This window comes from Molossus molossus, unplaced genomic scaffold, assembly GCF_014108415.1.
Source record: "Molossus molossus isolate mMolMol1 unplaced genomic scaffold, mMolMol1.p scaffold_m16_p_8, whole genome shotgun sequence".
In the NCBI taxonomy this organism is placed as follows: Eukaryota; Metazoa; Chordata; class Mammalia; order Chiroptera; family Molossidae; genus Molossus; species Molossus molossus.
Window position 1 is genome coordinate 102,233,893 of NW_023425402.1, and position 24,411 is coordinate 102,258,303.

Below are 24,411 nucleotides of genomic sequence, written 5' to 3' on the forward strand. Positions count from 1 at the left end.
CACCCCATTTCCCCTAAGCTTTGCAGAGAGACCAGAAGGGTCTGGACAGCTCTGAAACTCCCGATGTGGAAAGGCAATAGGAGGCAATGAACATCCTGCATTTTTTAGTAGTTTACACAGGGAGGGAGAAATGTCTAAAAGGATATTTAAATTCAGCATAAAATTCTAGCAACCACACTTTTAATTGCATACCAACTGCAAAATATTTCTCTCATTGTCTAAATAAAAAGAAGGCTACAATGCAGGCTGTCTGTCTGTCTCAAGACTCAGTTATTAACCTTTAAGAATCTTTCTTTTTTTCTAGGATAAAAGCCTTTCTCCAACAAGTGCATCTTGAGCCCAGGACTTAATTTAAAATCCTAACTCCTGTTTTGTTTTGGACGATGTCAAAACTTCAATCCCTGTCATGAAAATACCCTGAGCAGTATTTCAAACACAGGAATTTCACAGCTTTTATTACTTATTTTTAACTGGCAGGTAAAAAATACTTTCTTAAAGTTACAAAAACGAAAAGCTACTTTCTCTAACACACAAACACACACATGTTTTTTAAAATGTAGAATACACAATCTGATTACTCAATAGCAGGTCATCAGAAACACAAGCAGAGACTGGGTTGCTGTTTCCATAGCAACGGCTTTATGTAGTTTAACTGTTCTGGGAATTTAACCAAATCCCCAGTAGCAGGAAAAAATCATCAGCAAAAATTTCGTAACATATGGCAACTGCCGACAAATTGGTGAAAGAAGAACACTTTTTTTTTTTCCTCTTCCTTTCTACTGATAGGAACACTGTCGTGTCAAGCTGTTTGAGGAAGTGGACAGATTTTGCTGGTCACTCAGCACTTAACTCAAAATTTAAAAATACCAGGCTTCTTCCTTCTTAGAAGGAGAGAGCTGTTGGTACGCAGCCAGGCTCCGCAGTGCCTGCATTCCAAGAGTGATATTTAGACACAGGTAAGAACTTCACACATCTTCCCATGACTCCCAGGTTATTCACCCTAAAGACCACTCAGCCCGCAGGGTTGCCTCTTGGGGAAGAATGCAGATGGAATTCTATTATCTACTTTGTTTTTTAGACCATTGTCATCCCAAGGTTCTGTTTGTGCATGCATGCAATTTTTCAGTTCTCTCTTATGGCCCAATGATTCAAGTAAAAGCTCTTAGCAGGAAAAGAATAGATGTGGTACTTTTCATTATTTTCTTTCATTTCACCACTCCTGTATCTGAAAGGATCTTCTAAGTATCAAGTTAGAAGCCAGATAGTCAGAGATACTTAAACTCTCTTCAGTCTATCTTTGTAAAAACAAACACAATGAACAATACACAATTAACATCCGAGGCACGCAGCTGTCTCAGAATGCGAGAACACCTTTCCCAGGAGCACATTCTGTTTTAAACTTTCTCAATGTTAAAAAGAAGTTTCTTATGCTAAACCTAAGACTACCTCCTTTTTTACCTCAATTATGTACTTCCAAGGACATACAAATTAAGCCCATACTTCTACCTGACAGCATCTCACACACCTGAGGCCAGGTGAGTCTACATTTTCCGCTCCTCCAAGTCCAAACTCGACCCCTCTCGGTCCCTCAGTGGCACTACGTTCATTCTCCTCCCTGCCCCACCTCATTCACCTCTAGACGTGGGTTATTTTACCAATACCTTCTTTCACTCTACTTTTTTAAAATGTAAAAGAGACCACTGGGGTATCAATTGAAAACGCCAACAGAGGCCAGGCAGATAAGTCAACTGTGTGAAACATCACTATGACAATTGTGGTGACTGAAGAATGAGTTCCCAGCCTTAGGATTCCAATTCACACTCTTTAAAATACTGTACACACACACACACACACACACACACACACACACACTTTGTCTGCAGTTGTAATCCTTGGCCTAAATTACTCTGATAACAAATACTAAATGAAACAGAATACATCTAAAAATGTGAGGTCTTAAAAAAAAAAGTTTCCTGGTTAGGCTAGGAGATGGGGGAACAGTCACCGATGCCATCGGCCACTCTGGCTAAATATCACAGGAACAACGTAGCCAGTCAACTTTCTCTCAACAATACAGGGAAAAAAATATCTAAACCCAACTTATCACTGCATCATTGCTCAGTATCTTATGTCAGATAAGCTTGTTCTACACCAGAATGAATAAGGCACAGACCATCAGAAAAGACACATCGTGGGTGAACCTAATAATAAAAAAGTTAGGCGGCATGAAAGGAAGGACCAACCATCACAGAGCATTAGGAAGACTCACATTATTAATCTCTACATTCCATTAGCTCTTTTCTTTGCGAAGACATTTTTCTTTCAAGAGCATAAATTGTGACCTTCTTTGTGTTTTAAAGTTCTAGGGCTGCCTTCCAAAAGGTATGCAAACTGTCTCTCTTCCTGTTAACCACATGGGCACCTTCAGGAACCTACTGGCTAACCCAACTCTGCGGGTGTGGTCCAGGGAAGGTGGTTGCTCTAAGTTTATTTGGAAACAAGGAAATGATGTTCCACATATCAGTCTACAAAACCCTGATCTAATTCTTACAAGCTTCAGAGCATAGAACATGGGACCAAGAAAAGAACCAAGCCTTTCCTCGGCTTGGTGAAAAAAATATCATTATTTTATGATCACGTGTCTCAGTTGACTGTGGTTCATGATGCTTATAGCTGATCATGACTGGCCTCGAAGCTGGAGTTTTCCACATGCAAACTCCTCCACAGAGACAGCGCCTTGGCTTAGCCCCACGAGACTGTTTAATTCCTGAATCATCATTCATGATGTTCAACACTCGTTTAACAAAATAACATCAGAGTTCCACATCCACACCCAAACAGTCATTCTCAAAAGAAGAGTACACAATGGCTTGGCTTACCTCTGTCCATCATCTTTGGTCCAGTAAGCTGGTCTGGGACAGTGAGATGGTCTAGGTTGCTACTCAATGAAGATGTTTTCTCACCAGATAGAGAGTTCAAAAATCTACTTTCCGAGGTGGCAACGCTGTTCTCCAGCGCCCTTTGACTGTCTGCCCCTGAGGGTGCAGGTGGGTGAAACTCCATGGCAACGGCTATAGACGGGCTCACATCTTCAGCTGCAGAGGAACTGTTCATGTCAATCCAGGACTGTCTTTCTTTAGATAAGGAGGACAAGGTACTCGGTGTCCTTGTGGTATTTTCCAGGGAAGAGAAAGAGCACAATGTTTCACTCAGTTTGGGTGAAGATGAAGATGCCCGTTGTGCTGCCTGTTTTGCACATAAAATAAAAATAAATGAGTCACTATTAAGCCAGCATTCTCTACTTTTCATTTTCAATGAAATTTACCCTAAGTGTTTCAAAAAGTGGCCAATAATAAGACAGTCAAAAGGAAATATATGATATTTATATCCATATAACAGGCATCATCAATACCATTTTCCAAAAACTGGTTTGTATAATTTTGATTTCACTGTTCTTGAGTCTGAAAAAAATCTCCATATCATAATTTACCCTATTCTTCAATGTTCTCCAGAAACTTAAAAGGCCTCTTTGGGGACTTCTTTGGAATACTGAGGACTCTTTGAGCAAAAAAGAAGATTATAGTCTATCACTAAACTGGGCAAAAAAAATCTTAAGAAATGTGACTTAAAAAAGAAACAAAAGCTGGAGCCAGAGAGGAAGCAAAATAATATTAACTGAGTGATAACCAATATATGTGGGCAAAGCATGTATATTTGTACCCTTAAATATCTTTTACATATTACTTAGTACATGACCAGTATCAGCTCACAACTACATAGTTAGGTGAGATGTTAACTCATTTGCTTTTCAATACTTTAAAAGCTTTTGCCAAAGAAGACAAGGATACATTTGTAGGCTCCTAATTCATTACAGATAAACCAAAAACTGCACCACAGACTATGTAAAATGTGTTGATGATGTAGGACATTCGGAAAGCAGTCCCTAACATACAGTCCAAAGCTGAATAACAATCCCTGGTGAAATTTTCACCAGTCCATGGAGAAAACATCAATGCAACATCATCAATTGTCCTCTCTTGGTAAAGACTTCATTTATTCTGAGATTATATCCTTGTTACATTTTGATGTTAAAATATATTTGGAAAATGGTAATGGTAGTCATTAGCTCTTTACTTTTTGAAGTGTGTGTGTGTTTTTTTTAAATATTCTACATAGAAAAATAAAGGTTTGACAACTATATGTTGTCCTTCCATTTTTTATTTTATTGACCAGTAAAATCCATAAATCTAGATACCAGTGCTCTATGTATCACTCTATACTTCCAACGGTAGGTAAGACAGAGAAGGCATTTTATGGTTCAGTTTCATTATGTCATCCTATGAAATATTTTCATCAATTGTAAGCATTCAAAACTTCAAGGAAGTGGGAAGAAAGGAATTATTAGAAGGAAGAAGCCAAACAGTAAATTAGTATCTTTACCCAAAACCCTCAGTATCATTGCAACTAACTCAGAATGGTTGGCTTTGTTCCAAGCCAAAAATGTTGCAAGTTCTAAGCTCTGAATTCTGATGGGAAAGACAGTTATTTATTCAATATGTGCCCAATTGGCTGCATACTATGACATGGGTTCTCAAATAATCAACAAACCCACTTTTTAGTAGCATGACATTAAAATATCTAGTTAGGTTACTAACTCATTGCCCACATCTTCTTAATAATAACACACTTGAAAACTTTCTATTCAGGAATATGTCAATGAACTTGGGAACCAGTTGCCTTAAAGCACTCCGACCATTTAATGACCAAGAGATCAAAGAAAGACCTGTAAGTCACTAAATGAAACCCCAGTTATCTGGAGAAAGCAATGCCCACCTATAAAACTATCCAAATAAATGCCAGGAATAGTTTACCCACCAGTAGGATCTATAAAATAAATACCAACAGAAGTACCTATTTGGGCCCAGTTCTAATGCGTTCCCTTCTTGTGAGCTATTTTGGTAAAACTTGGCTTCCATGTGTCCAGCTTCCTTTTCTGCAGAGACTAAGCACAAGCATTTTCTGTCACTCCTGCTGATGCTACTCTAAGTACATTATAGCAAAATGGGTGCTTGAACAAAACACAATTGCTGCAGGACATTCCACAAACCTCTTTGAACCTCAAAACTCTGCTTAAAGGACTAAAGAAAGACGTGTTCAGTGAGCATCAGAGATGCCTGTGGATGGCACTCCTGTTTATGGTACTACTCAAACACAGTCACATGCTTTCAACCCACTTTCTCTAGCACCAGGTCACATTTATAAATGTGATTTTAAAATGGAGAAACAAATCAACCAGAGGAGGAAGAGGAGAAAACTGGAAAGAAGAAAATGAGAAAAAGATTACACATATCAGGTCGGAGGGAGTTTTCATTAGAAAAGAGACCTACGAAATGCAGATCGAAGTGAACCTGGAGTACTGCGGAGGATTCCATATGGGAATGTGCATAACAGTCAGTGTGGTGCTACATCACGGCTCCTTATTTTTACCATCCTATAGCTACTAACTGTAGCTATGTGTCATGCCAACAGAGAGCAGACTAGAGAGCCAGCTGTATGAAGAAAAACAGCCCTGGGACGCCCAACCTCTTATTGAAGAGACCCTGAAATTCTCTGTAAAGTTGCTATGGATGATTTATCCTAACCCTCAGAGCCAAGGGTGACAGGTACTGACTGCAGTACAAACACTCTCACAAAATATTCTCATAATCACAGACAAAAGTATCATCTTATTCATTAGATATTAACATTTGTATGGGATTTCATTCATTTCAGAGCATTTGGGATTTAAATAATTTATTTTTAATGAGATTTAAAGACATTTGAAAGAGTATAATGTTAATGAAGACACTATGTATATGATTAAATTAAAAATTCAATATTACTTTTCCCCATGTTCGGTATACTTTTATTCATCAAAGAAGCATAGTACAAATGCTGATTAGCTCCATAATCTTTTTCTTTGGATTGTTTTAAAAACATAAGTTTGACATGGAGAAAATAGTTTTAAATGGCCACCCAAAGCCTGAAATTAGGAAGAAGTGAGTCAGCATATACACTTTACGCAACATCAGTCAAAGCATATTAAAAAATGGAAGATACAGGAATAACTTAAGACTAAACATAATAAAACCAAATGAGAAAAAAAGGAATGTACAGAGCTTTTCATTCCTTTTATTAGCTATATCAACAAAAACAAGCCAGGCAATTGCTCTTTGGCCCTAGAAAGTGTTGTCTGTATTTCTACCATATGCTAGTAGCATTACCCTAAAATTCCAGAGACCTGAATATCATATACTCCCTACTCCTGCCACTGACATTCTGCATGGCCTTGGACAATGAAGTGGCAAAATACTCCCTTCCTCAACCCAACACTTAGTATCCATGACCTTGGAGAAGCCATTTTACCTCCAAGTCCTATTCTACTAATTTCCTGTCTCCACCATCACTCACCCTCTCCCCATCCAGGTCTATCCTCTGAACAATAACTAGAGTATTTCTAAAACATAGAACAGATCAAGACATTCCCCCGCTGAAAAGCTTCTAATAACTGCCCATACAAGTAGAAAAATAGCCTAGTCTTCATTACAGCTGGAAAGGTCTACATGAACCCCTACCAGCCCCTCCAGAACCACCTGCTTCCACCTCTGCTGCCCCCTTCTTTCCAGCCATGTTGGTGTTCTATCTGTTCCTTGAGAAAATCTCTGGCTCCTTGTGCCATAAAGGCTCTGTCTGTGGATTGCTCATTGGCTTCCTTCTTCCCATGATTTTGGTCTCAATCAAATATCACTTCCTCAGCAGGTTGTTCCCCAACAGTCATAGACAAAGCAATACCTCCCATTCCCAATCCCGGCCACTCCCTGGCACACTGCCCTATTTTTTCCTTCTTCATAGCATTTATCAGCACTTGAGATCATTTTGTTTGAATTACACATTTATTGTGCCTCTTCCTCAACTTAGAACTCAAGATGCTCAAGGAAAGAGACACAATCTCAGTTCAGCCTCCCGTACCTGGTACATGGTCCATAGACAAAAATATTTCTCAGCTGCCTGATTGACTGATACAGATTTACCAAGAGGAGCAAATGAGATAACATAAAAGAATATTCTTTAAAAAAATGTAAGTTTAAGCTTGCAAATGATACTTGGGATGGTTTTATTTACTTCTCTGGAATGTGGCTTACCCACTTGAGAAACAAATGTGGGATCTGTGGGAAAGTCCAATGGAATCACCCTTCCCAAGGCGATATGAAAGCACTAGACAAGTATGAAGTAGTAACTTTCCCGATCTCACAGGAAAGTGTTCGTAGAACAACAATCTGTTGAGGATGTGGATTATATCACAACAATCATCCATTCACTCATGTATCAGTCCATTAATAAATACTAGTTTCAAGTATGTGTTAGGCATAGTCCTAAATGTTATGGGTAAAGAGAAAGATATTGGACTCTGACTTTAAGAACTTAATAATCAGAGAAATACACCAGATACACAAAATCAATAATATAAGGCAGATGAAAACATGAAAAGGTATCAAAAACAATGCACTATAGGTATATAAAGAATTCAGAAGAGGGAAAGATTATCCTGACTTAAAGAACTAAGGAAGCTTTAATGAACAAAGTCACATTCGAACCTGTCTTGAAAGGTATTTAGAAGGTGGACTTAGGGTGAGGGTAAGAGGTGCCTGCAAGTGGAGAAACTTTATAGTTCCAGGTTGAAGAGCAGGAAAGTCTGGAGAGCTTTGGGGAAAACAGCCAGCAGTTTATTGAGATGATGGCAATGGAGACATCAGCAACAAGGCTGTAGGGCTGGTGTCAAGTAAGCCCAGTGTCTTCAATATCATGCCACTGAGTCCAGAATTAATGTGATAAGCAATGAGGGTTTACTGAAAGGTCTTGCTAGGTGAATCAATATTATAGGACTGTACTTTCGATAGACTAATTTGGATGTGGTTTTTAAGAGGAGAAAGAGATGAGAGACTGAGAAAACAAATAACCTGCTATTTCAATAACCCAAGCAACAGCTGCTGTGGTCCCAAACAGGGCAACGGGAATGGAAGACATAAGACTGGTTGAGAGACAGCCAACCCATCTTGTGATTGACAGCCAGAAGGGCAGGCTGAGAAGATGAACTGTTAAAGCAAGAAACAAACACGTAAGAGACAATTTTAGAATAATCTTACAATCAGTTAAATGTTCAACCGCAGAGCTTATACTTTTTTGCATCTTGAGGAGAAAACATGAAATGTTCTAACTTTTCCTTAAATGTGTAGTCGCTGATAAGGTTTCTTACAACTATCTCATGTGCAAGCACTTCTATTAGTTAATATAGTAGACAGCAAAAGATCAAGTAAGCTTTAGTAAACACCTGTGCAGGAGTTATCCTACTAGGATTACATTTTAATTTCTAAAAGTGATTCTATCACTTCCTGTGTTTAAGAGACTTCCTCCTCTGCTACTGGCTGATGGGCCACAGTTTGTAGGGTTTGTTATCACTGATCTCTTCTTAGCTATTTTTTTTTCATCATTTGGATATAAAGGAATTGTACTTCTCAAAAGCAGTAAAATATGGGACTGTCATGTCAAAATGATCTGCACGAGCTTGTTGGAGCTGGAATTACAAACATTTATCTTCTCATTTTCTCTCATGTACGATCTACCTATTGGGTTGTCTGTCTAACCAGATTCAATATCCGACGATTTCATTTCTCAACTATGCCCTGCTCTGAATCACCACCATGTCTCACTGCACACCTTCCTTTAAATTTTTTTGATTTTATAATTAGCCCCACGTCCAAGGTCCTCTCAACACAGCCTGAAGGGTCCTTTCACAATGGAAATTGATCACATCACTCCTCTGCTTCAGAAGTTAGGGAACTTCTGAAGGTTCCCTAAACAACTCCAATAGCACAGGCCCCACATGGTATGCCCACCACTACTCCATGCCCATTTCCTGCTGCTCTCTCTCATCTTTGTTCACCCTGCTCCTGCCACCCTGTTTCTTTGCACTACCCTGAATGCACCAAGGAGATCTTGGCTTGAACTGTCTCCTATGCTTGGAAAACTCCTTCCCAAAATATCTACCTGGCTGACTCTCACCATCTTGAGTGTGAGATCTGAGCTCACACTCAAGCCTGTGCTGGCCCCCTATTCATTGCTGCAACCCGACCTCAAGCATTCCTGACCTCCCCCACTCACCCAGCTCTTCTTCTTTTACTGACATAGCAGATATTTTACTTATGTTGATTGTTTATTTTCAGTTTCCCTCAACTGTAGGTTTCTTTGTAGGTCCACAAAGAAATCAATCAGTGTTGGTTTTCTGTTTTGTTTTGTTTTTTTTCTTCAGTTTCCCTCAACTGTAGGTTTCTTTGTAGGTCCACAAAGAAATCAATCAGTGTTGGTTTTTTGTTTTGTTTTGGTTTTTTTCATTGATGTGTCCCAAGTATTTAGAACAGTGGCTCTCAGCAAATATTTGTTAAATCAATTAATAAGCATATAACCACAGATCAAGTTTTCACACAATGAGGTTTAAAAATTAAATTTAAAGGGAAAATACAGGGTGGAGCAAAGGTTTATAGTTGTGAGTACATGAAGCACAGAGTTTATTCTCACATTATTATTTATTAATTATTATATTATTTTTCCACACAAACAACTGTAAAACTATTTTTGTCCCACCCTGAAGATCTTTGGGACAGATCTTCAATGATTTTTATAGCTCTTAAATGACTTTGTAACTTCTAATATCAGGTTTAAAACATGAATGAAGTTGGTTCCCTTTTTGCTCTTTTGTGATTTCAGGTAATCATGGAAAGTGACTTCTACAAATGATCTTCCAAAGTGAAATACAGACTCCCATCTATTTTGAGTTTTACTAGACCTGTCAAAAAGCTCCCATTTCTAATTTTCTATGACTAAATGGATGTCCTGTCCAGTACCCACCCTGTGAAGCCTCCTCAAGAAAAAAAGGAGCATAAACAAAAACCTCTTGTTCACCCATGGAAGACTGAACTGTGGAGTGGGATTCAGCCTCTGGAGGCAGAGGTCCAAACTGGTCTGGTGCTGATAGCCAATAGAATAATTGGATATTGAATTAAAATTTTAAGTCAATATTTTTTTAATTATTGAGAGAATTTTCCAGACTAATAGGATTTTATTCTTTTGAGCTCATCATTCCAAAATGAAAGTTTGTTACTCAATTTTTTTTTAAAGCAAGAACTTGGGGGTCGGGTTTTTTTTCTTTTTTGCCTAGGCTTCTATAGATCAGTCACAGCTAGACTGCTAAACTGAGCCAAAACAACTTGAGTCACGCTCTGGATAGAAGTTACTGTGATCTTTTAAATTTCATCTTTTTAAATAAAAAGCTTAAATGTTATTTTAACCAAGTGTCTCACATGTTTGTTTTTCAGAAACAAGAAGAAACAAAAACAAAATCTGCGTGGGAAATATGCAAGAATGAAGAACATATTCTATTTCTAAGAAAAATAAAATCTAGCCCTTCAACATTTATCTATTTCTAATATATTTCTTCAGAAAAAAATGTTAGCCTTATTGGCCTTCCCAAAAATGTTCAACATAGATCTCGAAAAAAATTTGATTAATGACTCAGAAATTCTAAAGGATCCTCCTACTTCCATGACGTAACTTACTGGTTTCATAAGCACCCCTTCAATTATTTGTTTTTAAAACATCATTCCCCATAACATCATGTAAGATTGTCACTGCACAGTGCAACTGAGCCATGACCCTTCATGTAAGAAGATAACTGATTGCATTTACTTTCATCAAATAGAGCCCCAGGCACCTGACAATGCTTTTAGTAAAGTAATTGGTGATACTAATTTTCCATTAAGAAAAGGAAAATCACAGTATTTTAGAACTAAAATAAATCATGTAAGAGTCACATCTGGGGTACTGAGGGAAAGAGAGGAGATTTCAGGAAAAGAAAGAGAGAGAACCAACCAAATCCTTATATATTACAGGTTAAAATAAGAGAGAGAAACAGAAAGAGAAGGTAGAGAGAGATATTTCTTTACTAAATCAAAAAGGAACATTTATTGAAGGCCTTCTTAACTACTTTAGGAGCAATAAAAGGTTTCAGAAACTGATTTTAAAAGAGAAAGATTACATTAAGAAAAAGTTATGAAAGTAGATTATAAAACTAGTCCAAATTTACTATATTCAAAATGTAATTTTATTTATGTCTTGCTTAATTTTGGCTAATCTTATTTAATAGAGATTTTAAAAAATAGTCAACAAATATTTATTTCTGGTCTTGGCTGCTAGCCAAATAAATTAGAAACGCGACCATAAACATGCATTGACAGAGGTAAACACTAGAGATCATTTTTTAAATGATACTCAACACCTTAAATCCAGGAACTGGGAAAACACAAAATTGACATCCATTAATAACCTGAACTTACACTGGACACTTTGAAAGCTTCAAGTCAAACCTGAACTTTTCTCACTTAGCATAATACTCTTCAGGTCCCTCCATGCAGAGAAAGACAGGTATCCCATGATCTCACTTATATGTGGACTCTAATGAACAGAATAAACGGACCAACAGAATAGATCCAGAGACATGGCAGCAGGGAACAGACTGCTGCATGGCAGAGGGAAGAGGGAGGGGGCAGGAAGAGATGAACCGAAGAACTGACAGGCATATATGCATAACCCATGGACACACACAACAGGGCAGAGAAGGCTGGGGGTGGGGAGCAGGGTCGAGGGGGTCAATAGGGGAAAAAAGGGGAGACATCTGTATACTTTCAACTATAAAGATAAATTTAAAAAAAAATTTTAAATAACCAAATCCTGGATTTTTCTCTCGTGAATATTCAGAATCATTCCATGTGCAGCTCTAATACACTAGTCCCGCTCCTGGCTTCCTGCTCCCTGACTCCAGTTTTCTCTGAATGCGCTGTCTTCATCCTCTTTACATTCGTTTTACAGTGTAACACCTGCACCGAGGCAAGGCGCTTACAATTCTTCCTGAGAATAAGTAGGGTACAACCAAACATTATAAAACAAGTCTAGGCAAGCGGTGACCTGTCACTGAGAAGCCCTTGGGATTACCCTGAATCTTCTGAGACGGATACATCTGTGGTTCATGCACAAATTCTCCAAGTTTGTCATACCAGTGGGTTGCTATGGAGAAGGTTCAAAATCAGCACCCTGAGAATTGTGCTTGCTCTTTGGCAAGTATCTTAATTTAGCCTGTTCTAAAAATTATACGTCAAGGTAATTCCTACCCAACTGGAAGGAATAACATCCATGCACTTGATCAATGAACAACAGACCAATTACGTCGGTACATACCGAAGGAGACAGAGTCTCCGCAGAGCAAGGAGGCCATGCTGTCTCCACAGCTATTTCGGGATCGTCCTGTTCACTCTCACTGTAGCATTCTGTAACAAGAATGCAAATGCTTAATGTTTCAACTCCGTTATCACTTATTCCGTAACGCAAGAGCAGAGAGGCTTGTCCATCTGGCTACTGCAATTCCGTTCCAGTTCTGAAAGTACTCGTCTAGGGAGCTACTGGGCGCAAGATTACAGAAGAGGGGAACGTGAATGGCCGTATCAGGGTTTCTGCCTTCAAGGAGCACCCAACACAGAGGAAGGGGACTAACTGTAGCCCAGGCAAAACAAAATAATTCCTCAAATAATTCCGCATATACTAATGGAGCATAAAATCAATAGTGATTAATTCTGATCACAGGAATCATAATGAGTTGAAATTGGAAGGGTAAGTAAACCATCAATGGTGCCAAAGGCGTTGCTAACAGTAGCAGGGCAGGCTGAGCCAGGTGTATGGCACCCCCGGAAAGAGATGGTGGAAAAAAATTGCCACTTTTCTATATTTCTAAATTGAGACTGTTTGATTTTGCGATCCTAAGGTATAACTCCCTAGTTCCAATTCCCAAGTTCTATGTGATTTGAGCATTTCAGAGAGTATCAGCTCTGTGACCTGGCAACCCAATGCCTCCTTCTTTTCCTTATTAAGGAGCATTTGCTTCATTAAGAGGAATTAGACACCTGTAGCTGTGAACCCTGAAAGCTATAGATTGAGACTCGGCCTGTGTCCCAATCTGACCTTCAGGTTCCTAATATAGAATAATGAATTCTCAGCACACATCTGGTAGAAACTTTAAAATAACAGAAAGGAAATAGTGGGATGAAAGGTGTCTATCTAGATCATGATGCGATAATGCCTACGAGTAAGAATCCAGTAAGTGGGGCAATAAAACATTTGCATTGGCAACTTTGTTTGAGATGTCACTGAAGCCCACAGTTGCTAACAAGTAGTTGAGGTGTGAAAAGCGTTCATAGCCTGCATAGGAAGCTCTACTCCATGCTGGTGAGTCAGTGTGATTATGTCTCTACATATGTTCAGATTTTTTAAATGCCAAAGTATGTTTCATTAGGATAAGGCTATGCATAGAATTTGACATTGTTTGGTTTCTTTTTTCATCTTATTTCATCCTATTCTAATATTCTTGCTAAATTTTCAGAAATTTAAAGTAAAGCATACCTTCATCCTTTGTAGTGGATTCGTGATGGATTACAGATAATCCGAGCTTGTTTAACCACCTAAAATTTAAATAGAAAACAAATGTTTGACCAAAGAGATTAGTCACCTTTCTCCTAGGTCCTCAAAAGAAGGTTTTGTACCAGACTTTGCAATAAAGTTAAGTCATAATTCTACATCAGTCTAAACATTTCCAGAAATAGCATACATTTGTGGTTGTGAAGCTGAAGAACCTCTGGTTTCACACTTTTTTCCTTAATCAGTGCATTCTTTGCAAGAAAAGAAAAGAAATGAGGTAGCCCATTATCCAGTTGACTTCTGTGGGCAACTACATCGGATGTTCTAAATATATGAACAAATACATCTTCTGCAATTGTGTATTTGAAATTGTTAGCAACCATTAAAATCTTTAGTATTAAGTTTAGCAACTTGACCATCAAAATTTTGTCTCTATAATCCTTAAAATGCCTGTTTATTTCACACACACAAAAAGAAAAGATGATATCTTTTTAAGCCAGAATCTTTATATTAATCAGTAAAAGATCTGGCTAGAACTAGACAGATATTCCTAAACTGGAGAAAAGTTTAATTCCTTGAAGAATTTTATATAAAGCAAAAACCGTCAATGTCATCTCTTTTGTTGATTTGCCATTTTGTTGGCAATAAATTCCAACTAAACATCAAAACAAAATTTGAACAATTAAAACCTTAATGAACTCAAACTTGGCTTATAACTTCAAGACACTGCAGTTCCTTCTCAAGAGTTTTGCTAGGAACATATTTTATAACACACACTTTTAAAAGCTATAACATGTGTATTCCATATGCTGGTAACTATATAACCTCCTATTTAAAGGTAATATATTGTTTTGCGGCAGTAATAATCTAAGCAATTTATTCTCTACTTATTTCCAGTTTTCTGTATTTTAAAAAATATATTCCATATTGAGTATTATTTTTGAGAAACCAGAGCATTGGGTAGTGGTCTAAGTCTACCAACACCAACAGAATAACAATAAGAATGCTATGGACTGACAGATTTACTTGTACTTTTCGATTCCTTGAGCTTTGTGATGCACCTCATGAACTATTCAGCACGCTACACTCCCACCACGACAGAGTACTGCACATTCCCAACTGTCAATCGATAGGAATCTCTACCCGGTTCCCAACCTGCCATGGCCTTGCTGCATTTTTTAACAGAAAATATATAATAAATCTGATTTTTTAAAAATAAATAAAATAGGACTGCCTACAAGGAAAAGATGAGCTCCCGCCTCGTCTATGAAGTCTCCTTCACCATCATGAGAAACATGTACTCACTAATGGTCACTTAACTAGAACAATACCTGGGCCCAGATCACGCCATAGGAACTGGAAATGTTCATCAAGACCCAACAGAATAATAAACAAAATAAGTAAACAGGAAATCACACACACACAAAAATACAAATGGCTCATAAACGTATGGAAAAAATTTTCTTAGCTTCAATCGTGTTTTAGATAATGCATATTCAAACACAGGAAAATATTTTTCACCACTATATGGGCAAACATTTTAAATATCTCCGATTTCTAGAATTTAGGAGAAAACATTCTAATCCTTTGTTGAGTTGAACATGAAAACTGATACAGCCCATTTTAAGCAGGCAATTCAATGATACTATTCAAAATTTAAATATGCAATCCCTTTGGCCAACAATTCTAACTATAAATATCTAGCCTACAAGAACATAACTTCATATGCACAAAAAATGTGGAAGAATGTTAATTCAATAAGCCTTTCAATGGCAAAATGAAATATATTTATATATATATAATTGTCCATCAATAGGAAAATGGATACACAAAATATGGCAATGAGTCCACCAGCACCGTGTTATAATGGAGCTAATAAAAACACAGATGGGGGCCTTGTAGTGCCTGGAAAAATCCTCCATACTGTGAAATGAGAAAAGGAGTAAAAACAACATGTTTAGCCTGAGTCAATGCACTTTTGTTTGTTTCATTTTTTCCCATCGCCATTTATTCCCTCCGCCCTCCTCCACCTCCGCCCATACCCCTCGACCACGCTGTCGTCACTGTTGTCCATGCCCATCAGTTCTCCCCTTTCTTAAATTTTTGGCTTAATTCCTCTACCCTCCCCCGCCACCACCCCGCCACCACCTTTTCAAGCTGTATATTTGTATGTATGCACACATTGGTATGCAAAGAAAGTATCAGGAAAGGTACACAGCAGGCTGTTAAAAGTAGTTCATCCCAGGGAGAGAAGCTGGGGGGTGGGGGAAGGTTTTCACTTTGCATCCTTCTGTATTATATGATATTTTTACAAGAATATGTTTTATGTACTACCTAAAACTAAAAGAAATATTTTTAAGGACATTTTTAAACACTGAACAGGCAAAGCACAATGAATTTAATGGTTCACTTTTTAAAATAAACTCATTCTTAGTTGATACATAATTTCATAATTATATAAGCTGATCCTCCCCACACAAAAAACATCTAAAAAAGTGAAATAGATAAAAGTATTTTTAACATATCAAGGCAAAAATAGTGTTAAACTGAGAATGCCCGAAACAAGCAGAGGCATTTCTAAGTTCCTTCTAGAACATGAAAATACAAAAACATAGCAAAATGGAAGAGAGTATTAGCAATAAGAGAACAATTCCTCTCAGGCCTGTTCATTGCCATGACTAGTTACTTGCTGTGAAAAACTAGTGATTGATTAAGATCTTGTTCAACTGTTTTCTTTCCAGAACCCACTGGCTTAGAGCACCTTCTTTGCTAAGAGCTTATTTTCTAAACATTGAGGCAGTAGAAAATTTTCTGTTTGTGGCTAAATAGATGGGTGCCTAAAAAGACTTATATTTCCATAAAAGATGACAGATGTTTCCTGGGAGTTTGTTGTATGTTGACGTGATGTGAATGCGTGTGTTGGAGAAACACAAGTATTAAGAAATGGATGTACAAAACAAGAACATTCTTCCTGCAAGCACCGTGGGAGAAAGGCAGCTACAACCAGTCTTTTCTTTTTTAATATGTTTTTATTGAGTTTTTAGAGAGAGGAAGGGAGAGGGAGATAGAAACATCAATGTGAAAGAGATATATCAATTGGCTGCCTCCGGCACGCCCCCCACTGGGGATGGAGCCCACAACCTGGGTACGGGCCCTGACCGGGAATGGAACGAAGAACGGAACTGGGACCTCTCAGTCAATGAGAGGATGCTCAATCTACCGAGCCACACTGCAGGCCAAGCTACCACCAGTCTTTGTTTAGAAACCAGCTCTTTCATTACCCTTAGTTACTTACCCCTGTCCTTACTGAGGGTCCCTTCAGCATGCACAGCATTTCTGTTAACCCTAACTGCCTTTCCCTTCATCATCCCCAAGAGCAGTGTCACCACCCAAGAGTGCAGCTTGACGAAGCCAGCTTCCAAAACAGGACCCGTCTCTGCAAATGCCACTCATTCCCTCCTTCCCCAGCATCTCCGCCTCACTAGGAAACACCCAGATACAGCCCTGGCCAGTTTGGCTCAGCGGTTAGACCATCGGCCTGAGGACCAAAGAGTCACAGGTTTGATTCTGGTCAGGGGCATGTGCCTCCTATGCAGTTTGGTCCCAAGCCCTGGCTAGGGGGTCGTGCAGGAGGCAGCCAATCTCTCTCTCTCTCTCTCTCTCCCTCCCTCCCTCTCTCTCTCCCTCCCTCCCTCCCTCTCCCTTCCTACCTCCCACTCTATCTGAAAATACATGGAAAAAAGTATCCTCGGGTGAGGATTAAACAAATAAAAATAAAAAATAAAAAACACCCAGACACAGTATGTACTGGCTCCAACAGCCACATCAGCATGAAAGGAGGCTTTTCAGGTGTGACTGCAGAACAAATATTTAAAACTCACATCAACAGCCTTGTGGGAGAAGTTATACTGAAGGCCCAAGGGATTCTGCATTGTCGGCTTTTAGAAAAACCATCTTAGAATAATAAAACTTAATAATGATATTATAAATAAAAGAAATTATGATACTTTCAAGCACAGACAAATGGGCCATTTTTCTATGAGTGGCCAGATGGACAATTTCAGCTATAAAGGTCATTCAAAACCACGGGATCAGGACACCTTACATTCAAATTTCAATTCATATCTTGTTTGTAAGCTGGAAAGACAAATGCTAACATAATTTCAAGTAAAATGAACAGATCTTCACAGCATAGACAGGCAGTAAGATCTTGGCTTTGGTAACTATGAAAGGTTTTGATCTAACAGCCAACCAGGCAGAGTGTGCATGTCACAAGTATAGCCTAATAGTCATATAATTCTACTCACTGTGAGACCTCTGCAAAGGGAAGACATGAGCACTGAAGATAAATGGACTAGAAACAGAAACATAAACTGGAAAAGAGGGTGAGCAGGGAGCGAAATAACGCAGTAAGTGAATTACAGAGCAAATCTGCCTGAAATGTAACAGGTTAATAACCCTGAAAGGGTCCCAAACTCATACTGGTTTACAAATGTATTTTGCTAAGCCGGAAGAGAAATTCACTAGCTAACAAAACAGCACTGTTTCTCTGGTGAACTCAGTCTCCCTCTTCCCTTGTCAGAGAGAATAGAACCACTTTGAAAGAACCAGCCACAGGATGGGTAGGAAGGATGTAGACAGGAAGGAAGCTGGAGATGTAAGCCGCTGTTTGAGAGAAGCCAGGGGCAGCAGGAGGCTACGGGCGGATGGGGGGTGGAGTCCAAGTGGGGTTAATTGATGGCTCAACTCCAGACTATCAGGGCTCCAAGTACTGCTAGACAAGACATGAAGCCTTCCACACACCCCTTACACACCTAGGGCTTGCTAATATGAAGTGGAACATAAAGAGCTTTGCCTACGAAATTTTTAAAATCTTCTCCTTTTGTGTATCTGCTCTTATTTTTTTCCAGACACTTGAGAAGGCCAGGGAGAGAAAGCTAAAATCAGAAAGAGGGAAGAAACAACTTCTCTCTTTGTCTAAGTAAGTAAAGGACTGGGTTGAAAGACTCGATTGTCAGTTTCTTGCCTTGTCATTTCTAACACTGGGTTTCTCCATAAAGAGCTGTTCTGCCCTCATAGGAAGGGTTGTGGAGGGAGATGAGTGTGGGGAACCAGTGAGAATGCTGCTGGCTAGACCGAGCTACTGACAGGATATCCTGTAAGGGGTGTGTGTGTGTGTGTGTGTGTGTGTGTGTGTGTGTGCGCGCGCACTCACACGTGCTCATGCATGTTTGGTGAAAAGCAGCTTCTTTATTCTTTAAGTTTCTAGAGCAAGGGGTCAAAGAGAAGTTATATACGGCAGATAAGAAAACATTATAAATAAATAAAATAGATTAAGCCATAACCTCTACGAATGGAGGAATTATGTCTGTATTCTTTACTTCGATTGCCTAGGATCTGCTACAACGGGACACATAGTAGGTATTCCATAGACATATTTTAATTAGCTATGTAAGGTAATAAGAGACATGAAGAATTCTGAAAATAGAGCTTAAATCCAACAGAATGTCCCTGATGCCTCAAGCAGGTAGTATATAGTATGGCTGTATCTATGTATATATTCCACTTATTTAAACAGAGCCCATGGGAAGCAGGAATTTAAGGACATAAAACTTATGTTAGCTTATGTTATTTTGAGCAAGAATGTTCTGAAAAATATCAGGGCTTCAACATGGAGAGGTGATGAACACATGAATCATCATGGTAATCACACAGCACATATGAAATGGTGTAAAAATCAGAACTCTTTCCAAAAGCTGCAAGCGCAGTTACATAATACTTTCAAGCCTTTCTTTCTGTGATCCTGATTCTCATTCTAACATTTTCTTGTAATGACTTTCCTCTTCCTTCCTCAACTTAGTGGTTTCCTCCAAAGAATCTCATGACTTCTTCCTAAAATAGCCATTCTGATAAGTATAGTTCTCCAGAACACTTTCAAATACTAGAGAAGAAAGCAAGAAGACTTTACAGCAGCTAAAGGGATTAATTCTTAAAGCAGCAGAACTAAATAAAATAATAATTGATATAAACATATGCTTAAAATTTAAACACCTGACCAAAGTAAGTCTATTCCCATAAAGACTGGATTTCACAATTTCCTCTACTTACACGTTCATTTCCTGCGTATTCTCAGCTGCAAAATAAAAGGTCTTGATCTGTGGATGGCTGATCTTAAAAGCACTGGAAGGGGAAAAGCAGAGACATAAGAAATTAGTGTTTGTAACCGTCAATGAGTTTGAAAACAAACCAGTCAAATATAAGGATGGTAAGCTGACTGGCTTTCTTTGTAAATTTACAAAACATAATTTAGTCACATTAAATACCTACTGTCCAATCTCTATTTTACTGAAAAAACAAAAACAAAAAAACAGAGGATTAATTTTGTTGGAACATCCAGAACAGGACTGAGTCTTGAATGATCAAGTTTTTATTTAAAACATATGGGCATATTCTTTTATTTTCATTTACTAACTACTTTGCTATAGAGACAATAAATTAAAATATAGAGTGATAGAGGTGTCATTTCAAAATACTCAAATCAACTCCTTCGAGAACAGTATTAATTTAATCAAATATGTACAAGAATTTATTTATAGGAAACTAATCAAGTATAGAACGTCCACACAGAGATAATCCATCAAAAACTTTCTTTGACCATCTAGTAAAGAAAAAATATAAGGCAGACTTTTAGTTTAACATAAAAATATAAAACATTAATGGTAACAAATAATAAAGCATTTCCCCTTTACAATTTAGACTGGAAATCCTACGGTATGGGCAAGGATATTTATAAACAGTTTGGTCAAAACTACAAGCATCATCACTAACTCATGTATCACTGGATAAGTGAGGCAACTCCAGAATGGCAAAGACTTAAAACAAGCACCAGTTTATTCAGTTTCTTAGAAATAAACTAATCATTGCTGCTACTTGTAACATAGATCAATATGAAATGCCCTTTTCTAACAAAACAGGAAAAGATGTCAAAGGTAGAAGAAAGAATAAGAAAAAGGTGAAGAGGACACATGTGCAGAACGCAGCCGGATGTTATCAAGAGCACTTGGCTGGGAGTCTGGACAGCGGGTCTCGGGGCAGTCTCCCATGAGTTCTAGGCACGTCCAAGCTCTGTGGGCTCTTCCCTTCTCGATAAAATGAGGCCCACAGCTGGTGACTTGCTGGTTTCTATTCGTTCTCAAATATTTCGACTTAAATTATCTCAGGGTGCAATCCCCAAGTCTAGGACATCTCAAGAGAATTCCATTGTAAAGGTGCTACTGATCATTCTATAAACTAAAAAAGAGTAACTGATCTTGCCATCATATAGACAGCTCTGAAGAATTCTATTTAACTAGTCATTCTTTTCACAAGGACAAAGCCTTGCCAAATCTGTCCTCCCTGCCAATTCCGGAAGGGAGCTTGTTTTGAATTGTCACAGACACAGTCACTAACAACATGCCATGCCAAAGCTCCATGGGGTTCTCACATTCATCTGCTCCACAAAAGGAAATTCCTGAAAAGAACAGGTTAACAGCTTCTATTATTGTTTAGGGTGCCAAAGCCCAAAGTTCTAAGACACTGAATGTCACCTTCACTGACTTCCAAATCACCACATCACCAAAGGAACTTTATGAAGGGATATTATCCTGGTGTGAAGTTTTGTGGAAAATGACAGACAACTTACTGCTTTTTTTTGCATTCAGATGCTTTCTCCACGGTGAAATCAGGCAGGTTGACAAATCCATCAGCTCTTTCTGCCTGAAACATATGCGTAGCACATATATGAACAAATGCATTAACCCTAGCAGTTAGTTTACTGAGATTACATACATTGAATAAAGACAGTATAAATGAAATGAGGGAGAACCAAAAGATATCTCCCTGGACTTATTCTAGATACACATTTTATTAGGGAAATTAATATTCTCTTCTGAAGTCATCTAGGATCTTATCTTTCCATGAGTAGTAACATGACGCAGCTTAGAGACGGCCACTGTATGGCACCCAACGGACCTGCCCTACCGCTTCCTCTCTTTCTAACCCAACAGAAAGCTCAGCTGTTTGCATCCTCAGCATCATTCTCAGCCTACTACTCTACAGTGACCCACAGCATGTAAGACGGAACCTAATTAGCACTCTTATATGGTAGACAGAGGCCTGACCTGGAGTTAGTAAATTGAGGTTCATATTATGGATCTACCACTTATTGGTTGTTATAAGACTTAAATGAGTTCAGGTAGATAAAACATTTAACAGACACCCAGAAAATATTAGTTCCTCTGCCAAGAGTGTCAGAAGCTCCTTAGGAAATGAATCACAGAGTCATATCTGGGAAAATCTCATCCATAATTGATTCCTAGGAGTTGTTTCAACAAAGGAGAGACTGCAGAAGAAAGTAACACTGTTAAACATAATATAAATGCTACTTTAAGACATCAATGTTTTTATAGGAAATGCAATCATTCTTCCACCTCTCTAAGAGTTAATCTTTGTTCATCTTTACTATGTGGATAAAATTTAACTAAACCACAAGGAGGCTAGACTGCTTATCACAGACAGAACTCAAATATCCACACTGGCATCTAAGTGGAGAAGTACAGACCACAAGATTGAACATTAATGATAGTCAGTGGTTACTGGGCGATAAGCAAAAACTGATTCTGAAATTACAATCTTAATTTTTAAAATCAGCTGGCTATTAAATTAGCACCATGGGTATTCTTCACTTCATCATCTGTCTCTTTCCCTTATTGCCAACTGAGTGCAACTTGCACTCTTGTCTTCAGAAAAAGACAAGAGTGCAAGTTGGCACAGTGGTTGGAGCGTCGGCCTGCGGACCAGAGAGTCCCGGGTTCGGTTCCCACTAGGGGCATATACAATAAAAAAAAAGTTAAACTGAAACACCCAACGTTACGCTTGTCCCATCTTTTGACATGAGTCAATTTATCCCAAGCATCTCACTTGAAACGTTTTCTTCTTATAAGACTCACAATTCAATTCTAAAGGGTATTTTCTAGATGGGTACTAGGCTTATCAGGGTGATCATATCGTAAGTTATATGAATGTCTAATCACTATGTTGTACACCTAAAACTAATATAATATTGTATGTCAACTGTAACTGTAATTGAAAAAATACATTTTAAAAATTAAATAAATAAGTTATTTGGTTTATCTCTTGAACTTATTTAGAGATAAACCAAAGAACTTACATGCATATATGTACAACCAATGGACACAGACGTTAGTTTGGGGAAAGCAGGAGGGGAGAGGAAGTGGGGAGGGGGGAATCATTGGGGGGAAAAAGGTGGACATCTGTAATACTTTCAACAATAAAAAATTTTTAAATGAAACTATATCTATTTACAAGTTGAAAATATATAAATAAAAATAAAGGGAACTTCCTTTTTTAAAATTGTGTGTGTGTGTGTGTGTGTGTGCACGCGCGCACATTTATAATATGGATATGTATTTTTTTCATTCAACTCCTCTGTCTCTTGATGGACTCCTTAAGTGTTTGATGGTGGTTTCACCAATCTTATCGCAAAGAGAATGTGAATTACTTAAAGAACATAGACTGTGTAAGTTAATGTTTTCTACAATGCACAGTGCTTCCTGTGGATTCTGTTAACATCATATAAAAGTATAGTTTTGAAAAACTGTGTTAGACTCCAGCAATTCCACTCTGAGATATATACCCAAAAAAGTGGGGAAAAAGTACTCAAATAAATACATGTACATGTATGTTCACAGCAGCATTACTCGTAATAGCCAAAAGGTAGAAACCGTCCAAATACCCCTTGAGAGAGGAATAGATAAAGAAATTATGGTCTATCCATAATGGAATATCATTCAGCCATGAAAACAAATGGAGAGCTGACATACCACAAGGTGGATAAACCTCGAGAACATCACGCCCAGTGAAAGAAGCTAGAAATAAAACATCACATCCTGTACGCTTTCATTCACATGAAATAGTCAGAATAGGTAAATCCACAGGGAGAGAACACAGATTCGTGGTTGCCAGAGCTTAGGAGAGTGGGGGTGGAAAGCTACTGCTTAATACACACAGGTTTTCCTTCCGGTGTGATGAAAGTGTTTCAGAACTAGAGAGAGGTGATGGCTGACAATATTGTGAGTGTGCTGAACAGCACCAAATTGCTCACTCTAAAATCATTAATCTTATGTACGTTTCACCTCAGTGCAAAAAAATCTAAAATGTCAGAGTTTTTTTTTTTTAATTTTCACCCTAGGATATTTTTCTATTTATCTTCAGATGGAAGGGGAGAGAGGGAGAGGAACATTGACGTGAGAGAGACACATCGACTGGTTGCCTCCCACATGACCGGACCAGAGCAGGGGATGAATAGCAACCATTCTGGTACGTGCCCTTGACCAGAATTGAACCCTCGACTCTGGTCCGTGGGCCGATGCTCTAACCACTGAGTGAAACAGGCCAGGGCATAAAATGTCAGATTATTTTTATATAAATTTCTATACTTTTGTTAGAATAAAAAAATAATTTATATTCACCATTCATTTCTACGTCCACTGTTCCAAAGAAGTGTAGTTACCATGAACCCCAATGACATCCACATGTTGCTAAGTCCCATCTACCTTTATGAGCCGTCACGTAGGTGGACTCTATAACTGATATAACTCTATAGCCTGCCTTTTCCATCTTGAAATACCTCAATGCCTTGCTTTACTGACAACACATTTCAGAGCCCCTTCGCTTCTAACTACTCCATGCTCTCATTCTAGGGGTCTTGTTCTCCTGTCTGTTTCTTCAATGTCACTGTTTCCCAGATTTCTGACCACAGACCTGTTCTCTTCTTATTCCAGTACTCTCGGTGGGGGA

At 38.4% G+C, this 24,411-nt stretch overlaps 1 protein-coding gene across 1 annotated transcript in view; it reads right to left on the reverse strand.

Annotated features, from left to right (window-relative positions):
• Positions 1 to 24,411, reverse strand: part of IPCEF1 (interaction protein for cytohesin exchange factors 1) — a 162,893-nt gene that overhangs the window by 32,076 nt on the left and 106,406 nt on the right. The window contains exons 6-10 of the mRNA XM_036247901.1: positions 21,236 to 21,309; positions 19,663 to 19,734; positions 13,540 to 13,598; positions 12,325 to 12,413; positions 2,880 to 3,246 (exon numbers count right to left, since the gene is read on the reverse strand). Of these exons, the coding sequence (XP_036103794.1) occupies positions 2,880 to 3,246; positions 12,325 to 12,413; positions 13,540 to 13,598; positions 19,663 to 19,734; positions 21,236 to 21,309 (661 nt within the window). The remainder of the gene's footprint in view (positions 1 to 2,879; positions 3,247 to 12,324; positions 12,414 to 13,539; positions 13,599 to 19,662; positions 19,735 to 21,235; positions 21,310 to 24,411) is intronic.